Source organism: Mus caroli, chromosome 11 (assembly GCF_900094665.2).
Source record: "Mus caroli chromosome 11, CAROLI_EIJ_v1.1, whole genome shotgun sequence".
Taxonomy (NCBI): domain Eukaryota; kingdom Metazoa; phylum Chordata; class Mammalia; order Rodentia; family Muridae; genus Mus; species Mus caroli.
Window position 1 is genome coordinate 95062320 of NC_034580.1, and position 17645 is coordinate 95079964.

General features: G+C 51.3%; 1 protein-coding gene across 1 annotated transcript; it reads right to left on the minus strand.

Annotated features, from left to right (window-relative positions):
- Window positions 1–6206: 6206 nt before the first annotated feature.
- Ccr7 (C-C motif chemokine receptor 7) lies at window positions 6207–17300 on the minus strand. Its single transcript, XM_021178209.2, has 4 exons — window positions 17252–17300; window positions 17037–17120; window positions 11018–11067; window positions 6207–8039 (listed from the first exon to the last, which is right to left on the minus strand). The coding sequence occupies exons 1-4, from the start codon at window positions 17262–17264 to the stop codon at window positions 6963–6965; spliced, it is 1224 nt and encodes a 407-aa protein (XP_021033868.2). The 5' UTR covers window positions 17265–17300; the 3' UTR covers window positions 6207–6962.
- Window positions 17301–17645: the final 345 nt, after the last annotated feature.

Here is a 17645-nt window from a genome sequence, read left to right on the forward strand (position 1 = left end):
GAGAGAGAGAGAGAGAGAGAGAGAGAGAGAGAGAGAGAGAGAGAGAGAGAGAGACTTCAATAAGGTAAGGTTTCAATACACAGTATAAACGAAGTAGGGAATACAATCTTAGCACAGCTGCGGACTGTGTCACCATGAGTCAGTTACACCAGCCTGCTCTCACCCTTGGCTTCCTCACTTGTGAATTCAGTGCCAGGTGGATCCCCAGAATGGACACTAAGCAAATGTCAGCACATCCTTCCTTCCTCCCTTCCCCCAAACCTCCCCTCCCTCCCGATCCCTCGGGATTCCCGTGTTTCCCCTGCTCTGCTGTGTTTAACCTAAGGCTCAGAAGCTCTCCCAGTTCGCAGTCTGCTTAGGGTTGGTTCTGCTGGGGTGATGGAGAGAGAGACTGTGGTTAGAGCAGGCACGAGTTCTCATTGCGTTCATTCCCTGACCAGGCTTTCTAGTCCAGAGATTGTCAACGGCCAACCCAGCAGAGCCAGAGTATGAGGGGCAGGGTAGGTGGTAGACAGAGGTGGTAGCTCGAACAAGATGGCGTGTCTACCAGTCCTGTGAGAGCTGTCATGCAGGAGCAAAGATGGTTCCCACTTCGGTGATTCTCCACCACTAGACTTTTTTTTTTCAATTTTTTATTAGATATTTTATTTATTTACATTTCAAATGCTACCCTGAAAGTTCTCTATACCCTTCCCCCGCCCTGCTCCCCAACCCACCCACTCCCGTTTCCTGGCCCTGGCATTTTCCTGTACCAAGGTTTGCAAAGACCAAGGGGCCTCTCTTCCCAATGATGGCCGACTAGGCCATCTTCTGCTACATATGCAGCTAGAGACACTAGCTCTGGGGGTACTGGTTAGTTCATATTGTTGTTCCACCTATAGGGTTGCAGACCCCTTCAGTATCCTTGGGTACTTTCTCTAGCTCCTCCATTGGGGGCCCTGTGTTCCATCCAATAGCTGACTGTGAGCATCCACTTCTGGGTTTGCCAGGCACCAGCATAGCCTCACAAGAGAGCCATATCTGGGTCCTTTCAGCAAAATCTTTCTGGCATATGCAATAGTGTCTGGGTTTGGTGGCTGATTATGGGATGGATCCCTGGGTGGGATAGTCTCTGGATGGTCCATCCTTTCGTTCAAGTGAGTTCTTTTGTGATTGGATTACCTCACTCAGGATTATATCCTCCAGATCCATCCATTTACCTAAGAATTTCATAAATTGTTTTTAATAGCTGAGTGTAAATGTACCACATTTTCTGTATCCATTCCTCTGTTGAGGGACATCTGGGTTCTTTCCAGCTTCTGGCTATTATAAATAAGGCTGCTATGAACATAGTGGAGCATGTGTCCTTATTACCTGTTAGAACATCTTCTGGGTATATGCCCAGGAGAGGTATTGCTGGATCTTCCAGTAATATGATGTCCAATTTTCTGAGGAACTGCCAGACTGACTTCCAGAGTAGTTGTACAAGCTTGCAATCCCACCAGCAATGGAGGAGTGTTCCTCTTTCTCCACATCCTCTCCAGCATACCACTAGACTTAATTACAGGTCTGGAGCTAGCGAGGCTGCAGAAAACACCCTCGAGGCCAGAAGAATTCACTTCTGCCTTTGTGAGAGAGATTGTGCGTGCCAGTTACTGGACCACAGTTGCAGAAACCATCCAAGACTAGCACGCCTGAGTTCCCAGCTTCTTTGAAATGTAGGGAAAGGGTTTGGGGGCATTTCATCTGCAACATCTGTTCAGCTTCACAATGGAAGATATTTGTTTAGAGCAAACATAACATACACTGTCCTAGGCAAGCTGTGACACGGATTGAGAAGTCCCCTCACCTGCTCTCGTGATAGAAGACTTGGGTATCCAACTTCAGGGGGACTATCCGTAGGTCACACTGGGAGATAAGAACTTGGTGGGGTCACTGTGGTGTGACACAGTGCCACAACAGCCTGGTCAGGGAACTTCGTGGGATCAGTAGGCAGTAGACAAAATAGAGTGATAGCCATTTGCTTCTGCCTTCCTTTTTCTCCTGGGCATCTTGGAATTTACTATGTACGCCAGACTGGCCTCAAAATCAAGAGATCCGAAATCACAGAGATCCGCCGGCCTCTGCCTCCCAAGTGCTGGGATTAAAGGGGTGGGCCACCACACCCTGGCTAACCTTTCCCTTGAAAAGAACAAACACCCATGGAATCTTTTCTTCCTGTGAGACTAGGAGACTGGAGGGAGGATGTAGTGTGTGTGTGTGAATGCACACACACACACACACACACACACATATACACTCACACACATAGATTCATCTGCCCACTGGATATACTCTCCACGTCTCGTCTCCAATATACAGCTCCCCCATCCCTGCTCCTTCCTCCGCATTCAGAATCCCCTCTTCGACTCTGTCCTTTATTCCCACCATCTCATAGGCTTGTTTCTTCCTTACCGACTCTGTCCTCGACTCAAAAACTGCAAGTGAGTACCTCATTCTCAAGGAAGACTCATTACCAAGGCCAGAACTGTCTGCAGGCAAGAGAGGTTCATATTAAGGATGGATGCTGGCGGACTGGATTGAGGGTGGACCTCAAGGGCATTAGGATTCAAGCGGATGCTCTGAGGATCAGAGAGCCCCTAGAGACCTCGGGTGATGTATCTCCTTCTCCTTGTGCCTCAAATGTCTCTCCTGGCCACCCTGTGGAGAGGCCAGACTCTCATCAAAGGTGTCCTCCAGTTTGTGGTGGATTGCGTGTGAATGGGCATAGGGCTAAGGAACTGAAGGCGGTGACCTTGAATTTAGCAAGAGTTTCTCTCCTTTCCTTTGTGTGTGTGTGTGTGTGTGTGTGCAGGTGGAGGGCAGAGAGACACTGGGGTGTCTGCCTCTGTTCTCCATCATTTACTTATTGTTTATCTATTGAGATGGGGGCCTCTTTGTCAAACCTGAAGCTTCTACTTTCTGTTAGACTTGGTTGGTCAGAGGCTCTAGCATCTCTGTTTCTCCATCGTCCGCAACGCCAACCCTGGCCTGTGAGTGCAGGTTATGAATCTGGACTCAGGGCCTCATGCACAACAAACACTAACCACTGAGCCATCTCACGTACCTTCTCTCTCTCTGTCTCTTTAAAGAAACATTTTTATTTTATTTTATTTTTAATATTTATTTATGCCGGTGGGTGGTGTCCTACACCTTTAACCCCAGGGTTTGGGAGACAGAGGCAGATGGATCTCTGAGTTAGAGGCCATTCTCGTCTAGAGAGTGAATTCCAGGACTGCTAGGACTCTATAGAGAAACACTGTCTCCAAAAAATGAAAACAGAACAAAAGATTTATTTTCATTTTGTATGTATGTCTTGCCTGCATGTAGGCATGTACCCCACACATACATGGCACTGTACCTCATTATCTGGCACTAGATTTGCAAACCGTTAATAGCTGCCATGTGGATTCTGGGAACTGAACCTGGGTCCTCTGGAAGAGCAGCCAGTGCTCTAACCATTGAGCCACCTCTCCAGCCCTGCAATGTTTTAAAGCTATAATTTCTCAACTATCTCCCAAAAGATGATATCACTTGCCCGGGTATTTCTAAGTATTTTGCTTTTGTAGATGAATTGCTTCCTTACCTCAATCCTGGGAGGCAGGCACGACTAATAACTCCATTTTGCAGGTTTGGAAACCAAGGCACCGTAAGGGAGCCGAGACATGAACCAGGCCATCTGGCTATGGAGTGGGAGCTCCCCGCTGCTGCCTCGCTCAACATTCTGGCTCTGTGCTAAGTGTTTACCCAAATCTCCCTTGTTTTGCAATTGAGAAATCTGAGATTCAGAGCAGTTGAGCAACAGCTGAAGGTCACACAGCTGGGGATCGGCAGGGTTGGGATTCAGAGTGGGCCAGGCTCCATCCCCCCTTTGGCAACTCTGCCAGACCCTCAGGCTCCACAGCCAGCTTAAGCAACCTCCCCTCATTGCTGTGTCTTTGGATGAGCCAGCTCCTTGCTCTGTCTAGAGAACGACAGGGGTCAGCCCCTGCTTCCTGAGGTCTCCAGGAACCTATTCAAGGTTCGGCACTTCTAGCAGAAAGGGCAGTTTCATGACCTGGGAATGTCTTACATTTGGCCTAGGGTCACAGCCAGGGTGGATCTGAGTTAGGGCTGATGTTAGAGCGAGCATGCGCACGCTCACACACACACACACACACACACACACACACACACACACACACACACACAGTTGGGACTAGGCGTGGGGGGCATGGGCAAGGGACTGTTAATGAAATGGAAGGAGCTTGGGGCAATTGCAGAATGATGGTGTGGCAAGGGACACAGATTTAGAGGCCTGGGGCTGTTGTATGAAGCAGACAAGAAGGGCAGAATGAGAAAAAAGACCTGGGTGGGCTTCGGGCAGGGTGTTTTCTTGTATCCTGGGGATCACCCTTGGTAGGCACAAGAGTGCATCAGGCCAGGTCTTAGGCAGCAGGCCAGCTTGGAGCTGAGGATAGCACTTCTGAGACACAGCAGTTTGGGGAATTAGCATTGCTGGGGGTTCTGTTGTTTCTGTAAATATTTGGAGATGTCCAGTTATACTAGAGCAATGTATTTGAGGCCAGGGTGGCGTGCTTGTGTGGTTGGCCCAGCTTCCTCTTCCGTGATCCCTCCATTATTTTCCTCCCTGGTAGGAACCGAGGGCTGTTTTCCCATCTGTAACTTCATTAGGATCTACAAAGCCACGTGCACTCTGGCAGGTCCCCCTTGGGGATGACCGTGGCCAGTGGCATCGCCTTCTTGCAGCATGCTTGTGGTCACACAGTCGCAGCTGAACCCTTTTAATATTCAATACCAGCATCCTGAAAGCTGCCCGCCACCCGCCACTGCCTGCACTTGAGCCAGCCTCGTTCCTTCCTCCCACGGTGCTGATTCCAGACCAGGAGGCCGCCTGACAAATTGTGTTAAAGTCTTTCTAGCCCCATGCATCCTGTGGAGGAGGGTAAGGGGTGTTTGTGGTTACAAGCTTAGAGAATGAGCACTGTTACGGAACAGGCTCCATTTTCCTTTTTTCTTGGGGGGGGATTGGAACTATGTTTTTGTGTGAATGTCTCACCTCCCCCTGCCACCCCCATCCTACCGCCAGAATCAGAGCTATTCGGGTGCTAAGCCTTTGGACACTTGCCCAGGTATCATAGTTTGGACCAAGCTCTTGGGCTTGGGGAAATTAGGGCTTTGGTTAGACACTGGGACACAATGACAAGGACACTTGGCCTGTGGGGATGGAGTGAGGGGCGACAGAGTCTGGCCCTCTCCCTCTGCTTTCCACACTGCTGTCTTTTGAATGTGTGTGTCCGTCCAATAGGCCTGTGTTTGAACTTGAACCCTAGGAATGATGGTATTGGAGGGTGGGGTGGTTGAGAGATAACTGGCTGGCCGTGAAGGCTCCACCCTGATGAATGGATTTCAGGCCTTATAAATGGACTTGGGAGATACTAGAGTGAAAGTTGTCTCACTTCTAGAATGGTGAGAGATAGATTCCTGTTGTGTATAAGTTACGCAGACCGCAATGTTTTGTTACAGGAAATGGGGATGGACTGAGAATCGCACTACAGAGGCACTTAGGGGTCAGGCTGGTAACAGTAACTCCTGTTACTAGTGGGTAGAAAGGAGCGGACCAAGTGGTCCCAGCTCTCAAACACCCGGCAAAGTCCCATCCAGCCTGTGGCATCTGACTCGTCCCTAGTTCCCTTACTCTAGAATGTCATGACCTTTGTCTGAGCTTCCCACCAAACTCAAGTTCTTAGAGGAACATACGCAAGTCTGAAGGGGCCTGACAAGAGTTAGGGCTGCTTCCGGGGCTATCCTGTTACAGCAAATACAACAGGATGCAGGTGTCCATTTCCCCCACACCCTGGGGATCCTCTGAGTTCCCAGACACAGGGGTTCCTGGGACAACCTCGTCTTTCCATACTCAGAGTGCTCTCCTACGTGTACTGCTGCCTGCAAGTCCCATCCCACGGGCTCTGCAGGTGTATGTGCAAGACAGACATCCTGTCTTGGCTCTTTTTCCACCTCGTGTAGCCTCCTGGGTTTGCATCTCTGGAGAGGCTCAGTGACCTCATGGTTCTGATTGCTGAGAAAGGAAGGCTGGGGCGGAGGGGTGTGGGGCGCGGGACTCTCAGGTGGAATGGGGGGACTACTCACTCACTCGCCATTTAACCAAGGAATTTCCTCCCTTCTTTCCAAGTTGTTTCCTCGAGGGAAATTTTTTTTATTTGTTTCTTCATAAAAGATATATGAATCAAAAGCAGAACACGAGGAAAGGTTTCAGTGGCTGACAGAGAACAAAGAAGTGGCTTGCTGGCCTCTGTCAGCCAGCAGGGTCACCTTCTCTCCTTTCTGTCACCTTTCCCCTACCTTTTTTTTTTCCCATCATAGAGACCCAACTACTTGTCATTGTCATCCAGAGCCCCAGCTGGGACTGCCTTCAGGCTGATGGTGTGGCCTGGACCTCAGGAAAGGCAGTGGAGAGGCAGAAGGGAGGGGCAGGGCGCTCTGTGGGAGCATTTAGAGAGACTGTCATCTCTTGCTTGCTTGATAACAGTGGAGATAACTTCTGTCTTTGAATCTCCCGGACATCTCTCTAAGCGAGAAGCAGGTTCATTCAGAGGCCTCTGAAGACTACTCAACCAGGGTGTTCACTGGCCCCACATCCCTCACTCCGGAAAGTGTGGCAGCCTCTCACTTTCACTTTTGGCTGTCGTTTTGGGGATAGCCGTCCTGGCTTGAGTGTTAGTTAACACTCAGCCATATCTTTTACAGCTTTGGTTGAGGTAGTTATACATGGGATGGGGTTAAGCAGTTTCTTAGGCCCTGATGTCAACCTGACTGGCCAGAATTGCTCTTCCCTCAGCAGCAATTCGGTGGGTCGAGAGTCTGCATGTGCGCCACATTAAGGCTCCTGGGAGAGGTCCTTGTAGTCCGACCAGGGGAGCCCCCTATGGGGAGAAGGTGGTGGTGGTCTCTGCCTCCATGCTCACAGACGCGGTCCGTACATGCCGGCAGGAAGACCAGTGCCGGAGCCGTTCCTGGCTGAGGCAGCCCAAGTCCTTGAAGAGCTTAAAGAGGTCGCTGCGGAACTTGACACCGATGAAGGCATACAAGAAAGGGTTGACGCAGCAGCGGACGGAGGCTAGGCTGTAGGTGACGTCATAGGCAATGTTGAGCTGCTTGCTGGTTTCGCAGCTGCTATTGGTGATGTTGAAGTTGGCCACCGTCTGAGCCAGGACCACCCCATTGTAGGGCAACTGGAAGACTATGAAGACTACCACCACGGCAATGATCACCTTGATGGCCTTGTTCCGCTCAAAGTTGCGTGCCTGGAGCAGGGTACGGATGATAACGAGGTAGCAGAAACTCATAGCCAGCATAGGCACTAGGAACCCAAAAACCATCTGGGCCACTTGGATGGTGATCAAGGCCTCCACTTGGGCACTGACCAGTGAGCATCTCAGTGTGTCCTCGCCGCTGTTCTTCTGGAGGCCGCTGTAGAGCCACTCCGGGATGGAGAGGAAGAGGGCCAGCATCCAGATGCCCACACAGGACAGCTTGCTGATGAGAAGCACGCGGGCGCGGTGGCGGTGAGCCGACACGGCCTGGACGATGGCCACGTAGCGGTCAATGCTGATGCACAGGAGCAGCAGCATTCCGCTGAAGAAGCTTAACTTATAGATGCCAAAGATGCTCTTACACAGGTAGACGCCAAAGATCCAGGACTTGGCTTCGCTGTAGGCCCAGAAGGGAAGGATCAGGAGGAAGAGGATGTCTGCCACGGCCAGGTTGAGCAGGTAGGTATCCGTCATGGTCTTGAGCCTCTTGAAATAGATGTATGTCAGTATCACCAGCCCGTTGCCGAGCAGGCCCACGAAGCAGATGACAGAATACATGAGAGGCAGGAACCAGGCCTTAAAGTTCCGCACATCCTTCTTGAAGCACACCGACTCGTACAGGGTGTAGTCCACTGTGGTATTCTCACCGATGTAGTCATCTGTGACCTCATCTTGGCAGAAGCACACCTAAGGGGGAAGGAAGCACCTGTTGAGCTCACAGTCAGGACATTGCCCGGGGGTTCTGTTCTCTTGCAGATTCTCAGACCTTAGACCCTTTGGGTCAGTATCTTAGACGGAGGAGCCCAGGAAACTATAGTTTCCCCCTCAAACCCCGAGTGAGTCTTTGACTTGAAATCCACACCTCTTAAGCCTCAGCATGTGGGGCTGAAGAACTGGCTCAGGGGTTAAGAGCAGGGTTCATGTAACTCTGGTAGAGAAGACCGGTTCGGTTCCCAGCACCCACACGGTGCCTCATGGCTCTCTGTAACTCTAGTTCCATGGGCTCTGATGCCCAACTCTGACCTCCTCTGTGCATGTGGTGTACTTCTAGGCACTCAGGTAAAATGTTTATACCCATAAAATAAAATAAGCCTAAATAGGGTTAAGAATACGGACTGCTCTTCCAGAGGACCCGGGTTCAATTCCCAGCAACCACAACGGTGGCTCACAACCATCTGTAATAGGATCTAATACCTTCTTCTCATGTGTCTAAAGATAGCTACAGTGTACTCATTTACGTTAAATGAATAAAAAAAATCTTAAAAAGCCCAAAACCAAAACAAAACAAAAAATAAATCTAAGTAATGGTTTTAGCACGTGTATGAATTACTCAGGGAGGATCTTGTTAAAATGTAAACGCCTGGTCCTGCAGACTCAGGCAGGACCAGAAAGTTTACATTTCTACTCATCAGTAGCAAAGGTCTGATTTTTGTCAACTCTTGGGACATCCAGTCTCATCCTCACTGACTGAGATTGGGGATAGTTTAGGGCTTTGGGGTCTGCGGAGCCCTGAGCTGGAAATCGCACATCTTCTCTGTGTCTGGGAGATAGAGGCAAATCACAATTCCTGTGCTGGACCTTGTGGGGTTCGGGACCCTGTGATGTGGGGGGAAAGTGTGTCTTTCTTCTGGAGCCTCTTTTGGGTCCCAAGGGAGTTTTCCTTTTGGGGTGGGGGCTACAAAATGCCTCAGCTTTCGAGGGAAAAAAAAACAAATCCTATGTTAGGTTCAAGGTTGAGGAAAGTCCGAAGCAGGAAGAGAAGAAGATCAAAGCTCCTTTGTAGGAATAAACTTCAGAGGAGAGACATGGGGATTTTCACAGCTCCCTGGTACCCACTACACTCAAATGTACCGTAGGGTCTGTGGGGTAGTACTTGGGTAAATGTGACTCCCTTCCTATGGTGGCTTGTGCCCCTGGAAGGAAGCGGCTCTCTTCCCCCACTCTCCCTCTGTGTTCCCACCCTCTTCCCACACCTCTTTGCCTCTCTTCCGGCAGATCCCAATCAGCAGGGCTCAGCTGTTCTGGGCTTTTTTTAGCCCTTTAGCAGGGCTGCAGGGTGCGTGTGGGGGACGGTTCAGCAGCTGCTGTGATTTTTATCAATGGAGGGGGTGCCTGCCGTCTGCCTGTGTGTGATGGATGGACCACCGCAGATGGGAGGGGGTAGGGTGGTTTGAAGGCCCACTTTGGAAAGTTTAGGGTTCCTCCTCTGGGTAGGAGACTTTCAGCCATTCCATGGTTATCCACAGATCACACCACCATTGTGAGCCTGCCAACAGGATAAGGACAAAGTGGTGTTCAGGAGCCCTTTCTTGGAGCATGGCTAACTTGAGAAGAAGAGTCCATAGCAACCTTGTTTCCCTGGTCTGGGTTTGACTGCAACCTGGGGGCCCTGGAACTGGTTAGCTGAGCTTGGCTCTTCACGAATGGGTCTGTGGCCTTAGGTCTGCGGCCCCAGAGGCTTAAAGGGCTTCTAGACCTTTTGGAGGTCAGAACTCCCAGCTTCTATGAAGTGTGTTCCCACACCACCTCCCTCCCAGTCTTCTCCTCTCCCTCCTGTTCAACACCCCTTCCCCCAAGCTTGCCGCCTCTGCAGCCCACAGCCCCACCACATCCGGCCTTGTCTGAACTCCCCCCCCCTTCCTCCCAAGTGAAAGACAAAACCAGCCACAGATGTCTTTACCCTTCTCTGGCCTTCCAGCCAGCAGTACAGGAGGGGCGGGAGTGGTGATGGGGAAAGGGCCAGGCTAAGGGGCTGCAACCCAAGCTCCAGGGGGCCTCTGAGAGGGGTTTGGAGAACAGTGTCCAGCCTGGGGCCTGTGTCTGGCCTGAGCTCCTGGAAAGCTCCCCCTCTGGCCTCCGGACCTGGGAGAAAGTCAAATCCTGAAGCATTGCTTCTCCAGGCTGGCCGTGGCCATTCCCCACCTTGAGAGAATCCTACCCCAATCGAGGAAACTTGACTCTCAGAGTTTCTCCTGACTCTGGTGGTTGGGGAGACACACGTTCTGCCTCCATTGCTGGGATAGAGATCAGAGTGGGCTCTTGGCTCTGAAGAATTCAGACCCACTATGTGTTCCCTTCACCGTCCTCTCCACCCGGGTCCCAGACTCTACTCATTATCTCTCCCGCTCCCCACAGGCAAGCCAAGCCAAGGTCTTTCTATCTTATGAAGGAAAACAGAATGAGATTACAAGGAGACCCTTGGACTGAAAGGCAAGTGGAAGCAACCCTGGGTGACTGGAGAGTAACCAGAGCGCCCGACCGAGGGTCCTTTTCTCAGTTCACAGATGATGTGTGCACCTATGTGCAAAACCAGGCCCACTCTAAGCCCTGTGCTGCACAAGTCTGAGAGATCTTAGACACTGTTTCTGTCTCCCGAGTGAGGAGGTGGGAGCTGGGGGGAACGAGGGTGGGGATAGGTTATGTCTCCCTGGGCTTTATTTTAAAGGGGGACAATGGAAGTCCAGAGAATGCCTGCCCCCTGTAAACCTACAAGGGGGGCGGGGGGAAGGGGCCGTCAGCTTAATGAACGGCAGGTGGGTTTGTGTCTAGACCTTTCCGTTCCTTCCTTGCAGCTGTCTGTTCGGTCTGTTCGTGTTCCAGCACTCCTGGCTGGGGAGGGGGTGTGGAGGAGGGAAGAGAGCTTTTGCCCTGGCAGGAAGCCTCACCTGGAAAATGACAAGGAGAGCCACCACCAGCACGTTTTTCCTGGGTTTCCCTAGAGGAGACAAAGGAGATGATGTTATCGCCCCGTAAAAAAAAAAAATGCTCGGTTATTAAGGAGACATTCGGGGGTGGGGCAGGGGCGTCATTGGGAACTTTTATCCCGGGCTCCAGGCACCTCGAGCTTGCTGAAAGAGAACATCAGAACCAGATTGTGTGTTTGAACACCTGGCCTGCTGCCCAGCATCCCTGTCTTCATCTCCCTCCCTTCCGCTTCCCAGACTCCCAGGTCTGGGAAAGAAGTAGAACAGCTGGCTCCATCCTCCTCCCATCCCCCTTTCCGATCCCCACCCCCCACCCCATCCCCTGCCCTGGCCAGTCTAGGCTGCTGCTGGTTTGCGGTATCCACTGTACCCCAATAACTCCTCCAGACTGCACAGACCCGCACAGGGTCCTGACTCCCCCCCCCTTCCCATTCCACATGATGCACAGCCCTGTGGTGGTCGGGATGTATGCACACATGTTCAACACTTCCTTGGTGGCAGGATCCACCGGCCTGGGAGCCTTCCTTGATGGTCAAGGGCACAGACAGTCACATGTGAAGCCTCACAGATGTTCTAAGGGCTAAGGAAATGGGAATCTGCTCTCTCTCTCTCTCAACATGTTTTCGAATGCTCTGCCAACAGAGACCACTGGTTAGAACAGGTCTGCATATGACAGCCACAGCTACTCATTCTGCTCGGAGCTGAGCCTTGGGCCAGCCTGGGCTGTATTTTCTCCTGACAGCTAAGCAAGAGGACAATTGGAAAAGTAATTTATGCAGACATCTTATGTCCCCCTCCCCCAGACCCCTACCCCACATTCTCCTGTCTCACCCCTGGGGACCCTCAATCCGCCTTCTTTGCTATTGGCACCCCTCTTCAGCCCTTGAATCCCAGTTCTTCAGATCTACAGGAAAAGTCAGACCCTATGGGTCTTGCAGTCCAGAGTAGGACTTTGCTCCCCAATCTTCAGCAGTCTGGGGGCCAGGGAAACAGTTCAAACGCAGATGTTGTTTGTCCTTGGCCATAGCACCACCTGCTGGAGACTAGGCTACATGACACCCAGGATACCCGATTTGTACTCCAGGTTGAGGAGGCTAGGCTTGGTCACTCTTAGTACAGGCAGGAAGGGCATCAGGGCCCTTGCCCTCTACATTCCCCTCTACATTCTCCTCCATGCTATGTAAGCTCGTCTTACTGAAGCTAACTCCGCCCTCTATTCCTATCTCGCCTCCCTCCTAAATCCCTAGCTATAAGTCTAAATCCTAGCTGTAGAGATAGAGAGACGCTTAGGCTTAGCGTGGGGCCCATGCCTCACCAGCTCCATCTTTTTCTGGGGATAGACAGCCACTGTCCCCTTATCAGCTTGTACTAGAACGTTTGGAGACAGGAAGGGGACCATCACCACGTGGCTTCACAGCTCATCTCTCTCACACATCCCCCCCCTCTAACTGGCACCCCACCCCCACCCCACAAGCTTGAGGTCACATGCCCATTCTCAACTATAGGATTTTCAGGGTCTGATGCACAGCCCGCCCTTCCCTGACTCATTTCAGGGTTCAGCGTTCGAGGTTTCTTTCAACCCGTCAACGGCTTTCGGTTACTGTAGAGAAAGCCCAATCTGACTGTCAGGGACATGGAGAAACCCCTAAGGAACAAGAACTGTTTCTGTTTTACTCTGGGTTCTGTCCCAGTTCTTTTGTAGCCACGAACCCGGAGGGGCTCTCGGGTGTGTGAATAAAATTGATGTCTCATTCCAGGGATACTGGATATGAGGTTGAGGGTGGGGGTTAGTAGCTGGGGGTTGGGTGGGTGAGTCGGGGTCCTGTAGATCCAGGACAGGCCATGTTCAAGGCAGTTAACAGGAGAATTTGGGGGAATTTGAACGTGTGGTGACAGAGGGACCTGGTCAGTGGTGGTGAGTCAGATGACTCAATAGTCAGAAAGCAACCGCTGCTCTTGAGCTACGGGCAGTTGGGAATGCCAGTGTGGGGGAGCTGCTGATTGAGGAGTTGGGTGTTTCCTGAGTTCTTGGGTTTGTAGAATGATTATGGTGAAAGGAAAACTCCCTAGCACTCCAGCCTGACACCATCCCAACTCCCCTGCCCCGCCCTGCCCCAGCCCAACACCATCCCAACTCCCCTGCCCAGCCCTGCCCCAGCCTGACACCCAATTCCCTCCCTCCACCCCAACTCCCCCCTCCCCCCCAGCCTGGGAAGCCAGCCGCCTCCTGCTCAGGTCCTAAAGCTCCCATCTGTGCATTCCCCCCAGTCCCTCCAGGCTGCCCAGGAAACCATGGCTGCCTATCATCTGGGAGAGACACTTCAAGTGATGATTTCCTCCCTGGACCTTCTCAGCTGCTGTAGGGGACATGAGAAAGGGCAGAGGCTGAAGCAGGGACCCAGCCCACAGATGGAAAGCAGGGATGTGAGAGCTGGTGGGATCTTGTTATTAGGGCACCAACGCTGTCACTCAGTGATGCAATTGGCACCCACTGAGCTCTCGTGAGACAGGCGCTGCCATCCCTGTCCTCAATGGATACCCTGTGAGGACCCACGGGAAGAACCGTCAGCACGAGGCTTCTCTAAGGGCACCCAGCCTCTGGCCGTGGCCACCTCACTCCTAGCTCCTCTCCCTACATCTCACTCCTAGCTCCTCTCCCTACATCTCTTCCCTCTCATAACATCTTGTAAATTACTGACTGTGATTCCTTTTGTATTCTAGGAAACAGAGGCCCAGAGGTATTATGCCGTTCCTCTGGATTCACATAGATATTAAACAATAGATCAGAGATGGGAAAGGGGAATATCTAGCCTGGGTTCTAATGGCTGAGTCATGTGACATTACTGATGAGCCTTGGGTGTGGAGGGTCCTCCACAGATCAAGGCCACTCTTGCTCTCTCTACTGCTTCTGGCCACTCGTGTCTGTTGCTTCTACATCTCTATCTCTTGATGTTGGTCCCTCTCCTGTCCTGCTACAAGGATCTGTTGTCCCCTACTCCTTCCAAAACACACATTTCATCTATCTGCCCATCTATTTGGAAAAGGGCAGGGGACCTTTGCTGGCTCCCATTCTTTTTAGGGTGGTGTATGGATTTCCTGGTGCTGTCACACAGCGCTGTAAGGGCCACCCCAGTCTAGCTTGCTTCTTGGCACATCAATTTCCCTGACTCCCATGGGCTAACACCATTCCCCCTTCCTTGTTGCTCTATTGCCTTCACCAGAGCTGACTGACTATGAGCCCAAGGTGTGTGCACATATATGTGTGGGTGCGCACCCATACAGAGGCCAGAGGCTGACATCAGTGTCTCTCATGGAACCTGGAGTTTGCCAATTCTGAAGACAGGTTGGCCAGCGAGTCTTATTATTCCTGCCTCCCTAAGCAGGCTTAGGTATTACGTGTGCACCTTGCTACAACCAGCTTTTAAACTCTGAGGCTACAAGCTCAGGTTCTCAGGCTTGTGTGCCAGTCACGTTCCTGACACCCGGGTGCCTCATTTACTTTGTTGACTTTAAGGCTGTAGAGTCTGAAGGTCTGGCCACAACCTGGCCCTTCTTTATTAGGTTTGACAACTTCTACACAGCCTTCAAATACAACTGCGATGCTTTCTGGACATGTGTTCACAGCCTTGCTTTTTGCTTTTGAATCTTGTCCTTACGCCCCCTCAGGAGTGCTGTATCTCTCACTGTTGGTGTTGCCTGTTGACACACATGTTACTCTCCCCACCAGACTCTATATTCAAGAAGTTCTCAATGAGTGACACATGACTGGAAGACAATACCATGCAAAGAGGAGCGTTTTTTCCTAGCTACCCTGGGCTCCAGTGTTCTCCACAGCCAGGTTTCTGGAGGGCCACAAGAGAATGACCCCTGAATTCTCTTCTACTGCCATCTACGGCTGAGCTGTGAGACACAAGTCTCTTATGGGTTCATTTGTCACCCCCTCCCCTTCTCTGATTTTGAGAAGTTGTGCTGAGATCTGTGGTCCCATGTCTTGAAGTTGGGAAGGGCATATCAGGGCTGCTCATTCAAATCATGAAAGAGGCCAGCTCAGCCCTGGTTTGTAGTTTCTCATTTTGTATAATAGAAACCTGGGCCTTCTCACCCACCTCCTGTCCCTGCTAGGTAGACAAAGAGTGAAAAACAGATAGTTTGTGGCCCACCCGCCCTTCCAACGGCGCCGGAGCCTGTTTTGAGCAAAACTTCTTAAGCAGTTTCCCCTCACACCAGCATTTCAGAGTTAGCTATTAGGGTGCTTTTTAAGTTGAGTAAAAAAGCAAGACTATCTCTTCTTCCAGGACCAGAGTTTGCCCCACCCCCTGTATCAAAGCCATGCATTTAGCATCCCCAAACCTAGTTCAGGAGAGACTCTATAGTGTCCCAAGTGCCAAGGAAGGCAGGTCTCCTTTTTGTGTCGAAACATTTAGACCTTTAATGGGACCGACTAAGGTCAATTGGGATGGTAGAATTTACACCATGGAAATTGGCAAGCGCTGTAAATTTAGAACCTTTCCCTATTCTGGGAGCCACATTTTAGGAAGGTGGAGAAGGTCTTTTGGTGGATGGTGTGGGCTCTCTGAGACTATGGCTGGTGGAGGTAGATACCTGGGGTGTAGGCTTAGAAAGCAGGCAGGTGGGAGGAGAAGCCAGAATAGATATTTGATTTCTAAAATATACTTAGAGAGGCCGATTCTATCCATCCAGCCACACATCCATCCATCCATTTATCCATCTATCTATCTATCCATCCATCCATCCATCCATCCATCCATCCATCCATCCATCCATTCCTCCCTCCCTCCCTCCCATCAACACTTTTTACTTACACCCAAAACATCTGAGAGGCAGAGGTGTAAGAACAAAGTCCTGCTCCCCATGAGTTCATAGCCAGCAGAGGTGGGCCCCACTATATACCTTCCACAGCTGGATCTAGATCCAGGGTGCAATGCATGCTGGGCAGGAGAGACAGATAAAGATGCTGCTGGCTGTGGTGTGGCTTGGAGGGGGTATGAGGACAGCACCAGGGAACCTTCACTTTTTAAAGTCAACCCCTTGTGGCTTTGAGGCTGGTGAGCGGAACTCTAGGAACTTGGCCCCTCCAGCCCCAGCCGAGTCTGACTCTGCAGCCGAGATTTAAGATGTGTAACTGGGGTCTCTGGAGCTGGACTCCCCTTGGCACTTTGCTATAGTAGACACTGAGGCTTGCCTGGTAGAATAGCTTGTTATAGAGAGGGCTGTGGTGTGTGGGCTTTGTTTTAGGGGCTGTGCGTGCTGTGCTGGCTACAGTTTCTCTATGTGGAGTGCCCCCTGGGCCACTCAGTTTTATGTTAGTCATTCATCCTTTAACCTGCAAGAGGCACAAAACCTGGGATGTGTAGGAGGGAGGAAGGGAGGGGGGAAGACAGGCAGAGACAAGACAGACAGATGACAGGCAGAGAGACAAAAAAGAGGCAGAGGTGGCAGCTAGTATTTGTATTGCACTATGCACAGCACAGTTTCCATCAGTTCACTCTTCTCGTGAGCAAGGAGATTCAAATCCTGGTTTAACAGGAGAGAAAGGAGGGACCCAGAGCGGGAGCAGGGTGTCCTGAACTCTCTAAAGAGAATTTTCTTAGTCCCCAGAGGTGCCAGAGAACATCACCCATCACTACCAGCTGAGAACGTGTTCTATCCAGGCATCAAGGTCAGTCTGCCAGGCTGTTCATTCCCTGCTGCTTGAGAGGAGCAACTTTATGCCTATGTCTGTCTTGGCATCCACAGCTGTTCCTTCCCCTGGGTCTGAAAGAGTAGGTTCATCTTCTCTCCATGCCTCATCCGACGGGATGGCATTCTCTGAAAGCAGCCACCAGTTCACACCAACTGCCCTGATTGCTCTGGGAACTCCCCCCCCCCCCATGACCTCTGTCCTCCATGCATGTTCATTGCCCTAGAGTCTGGCTTTGTGTCAGAAGTTTTGACTTCTCTCAAGAGAAAGCTTACTTACGTGGGTCCATGGTGCTCTCGGGGCTGTAGAAATCACACAGGAAGGCTGTGCTTTTGGTTCTTGTCTCTCTCCAGCTAGCCCCGTCTGGCAGGGAGGAAGTGGTAAGAGCCCCTTTTAAGTTGTTCCAGAAGCCACCCTCTTCCCTGCCCCTCCCACTCCTGTCCCACCCCTCAGAGTCTTCCTGGGCCACAAGGTATAAAAAGAGTGATAACCACATTCGGCCGTCATAGGATCCTGAATCACTGAGTCGTTTGCATTCAGAAAGCCCCTGGTAGTCGTGCCTTGTAGAGGCTCAGTGAGGAGCTGCTTACATCTGTGAGTGCCAAGCACGCCTGGGTGGCTGCTGTGGGGTGAGATAGGCTGAGGCTCGGGAGTCAGAGATGTACTTGCAACCCTCTCTTGGTTTTGAATAAAAGTCTCCCTTTCAGTATGAACTTGATCAGTGGCTACTGTCCCAGCAGCCGCCAGGCAGCCTGGATATACACCTGCACAGCCAGGGTGAGGTCTGTTGAACGGTCCGGCCAGCAAGGCTTCAGTGACACAACCACGAAGTGAAAGTTTGAGTGTTTATTTTTAGTACTTAAGCTAAACATCACAGGACCTAGATGC

Bases quoted from the DNA above. Each gene is read 5' to 3' on its own strand.
- Ccr7 (XM_021178209.2), bottom strand. The intron at 11,068-17,036 runs GTAAGTAAGCTT...TGTCTCCTCTAG, and splicing joins CGAGAGCACCATGGACCCAC to GGAAACCCAGGAAAAACGTG. The intron at 8,040-11,017 runs GTGAGGCTTCCT...CTTCCCCCTTAG, and splicing joins CTCTCCTTGTCATTTTCCAG to GTGTGCTTCTGCCAAGATGA.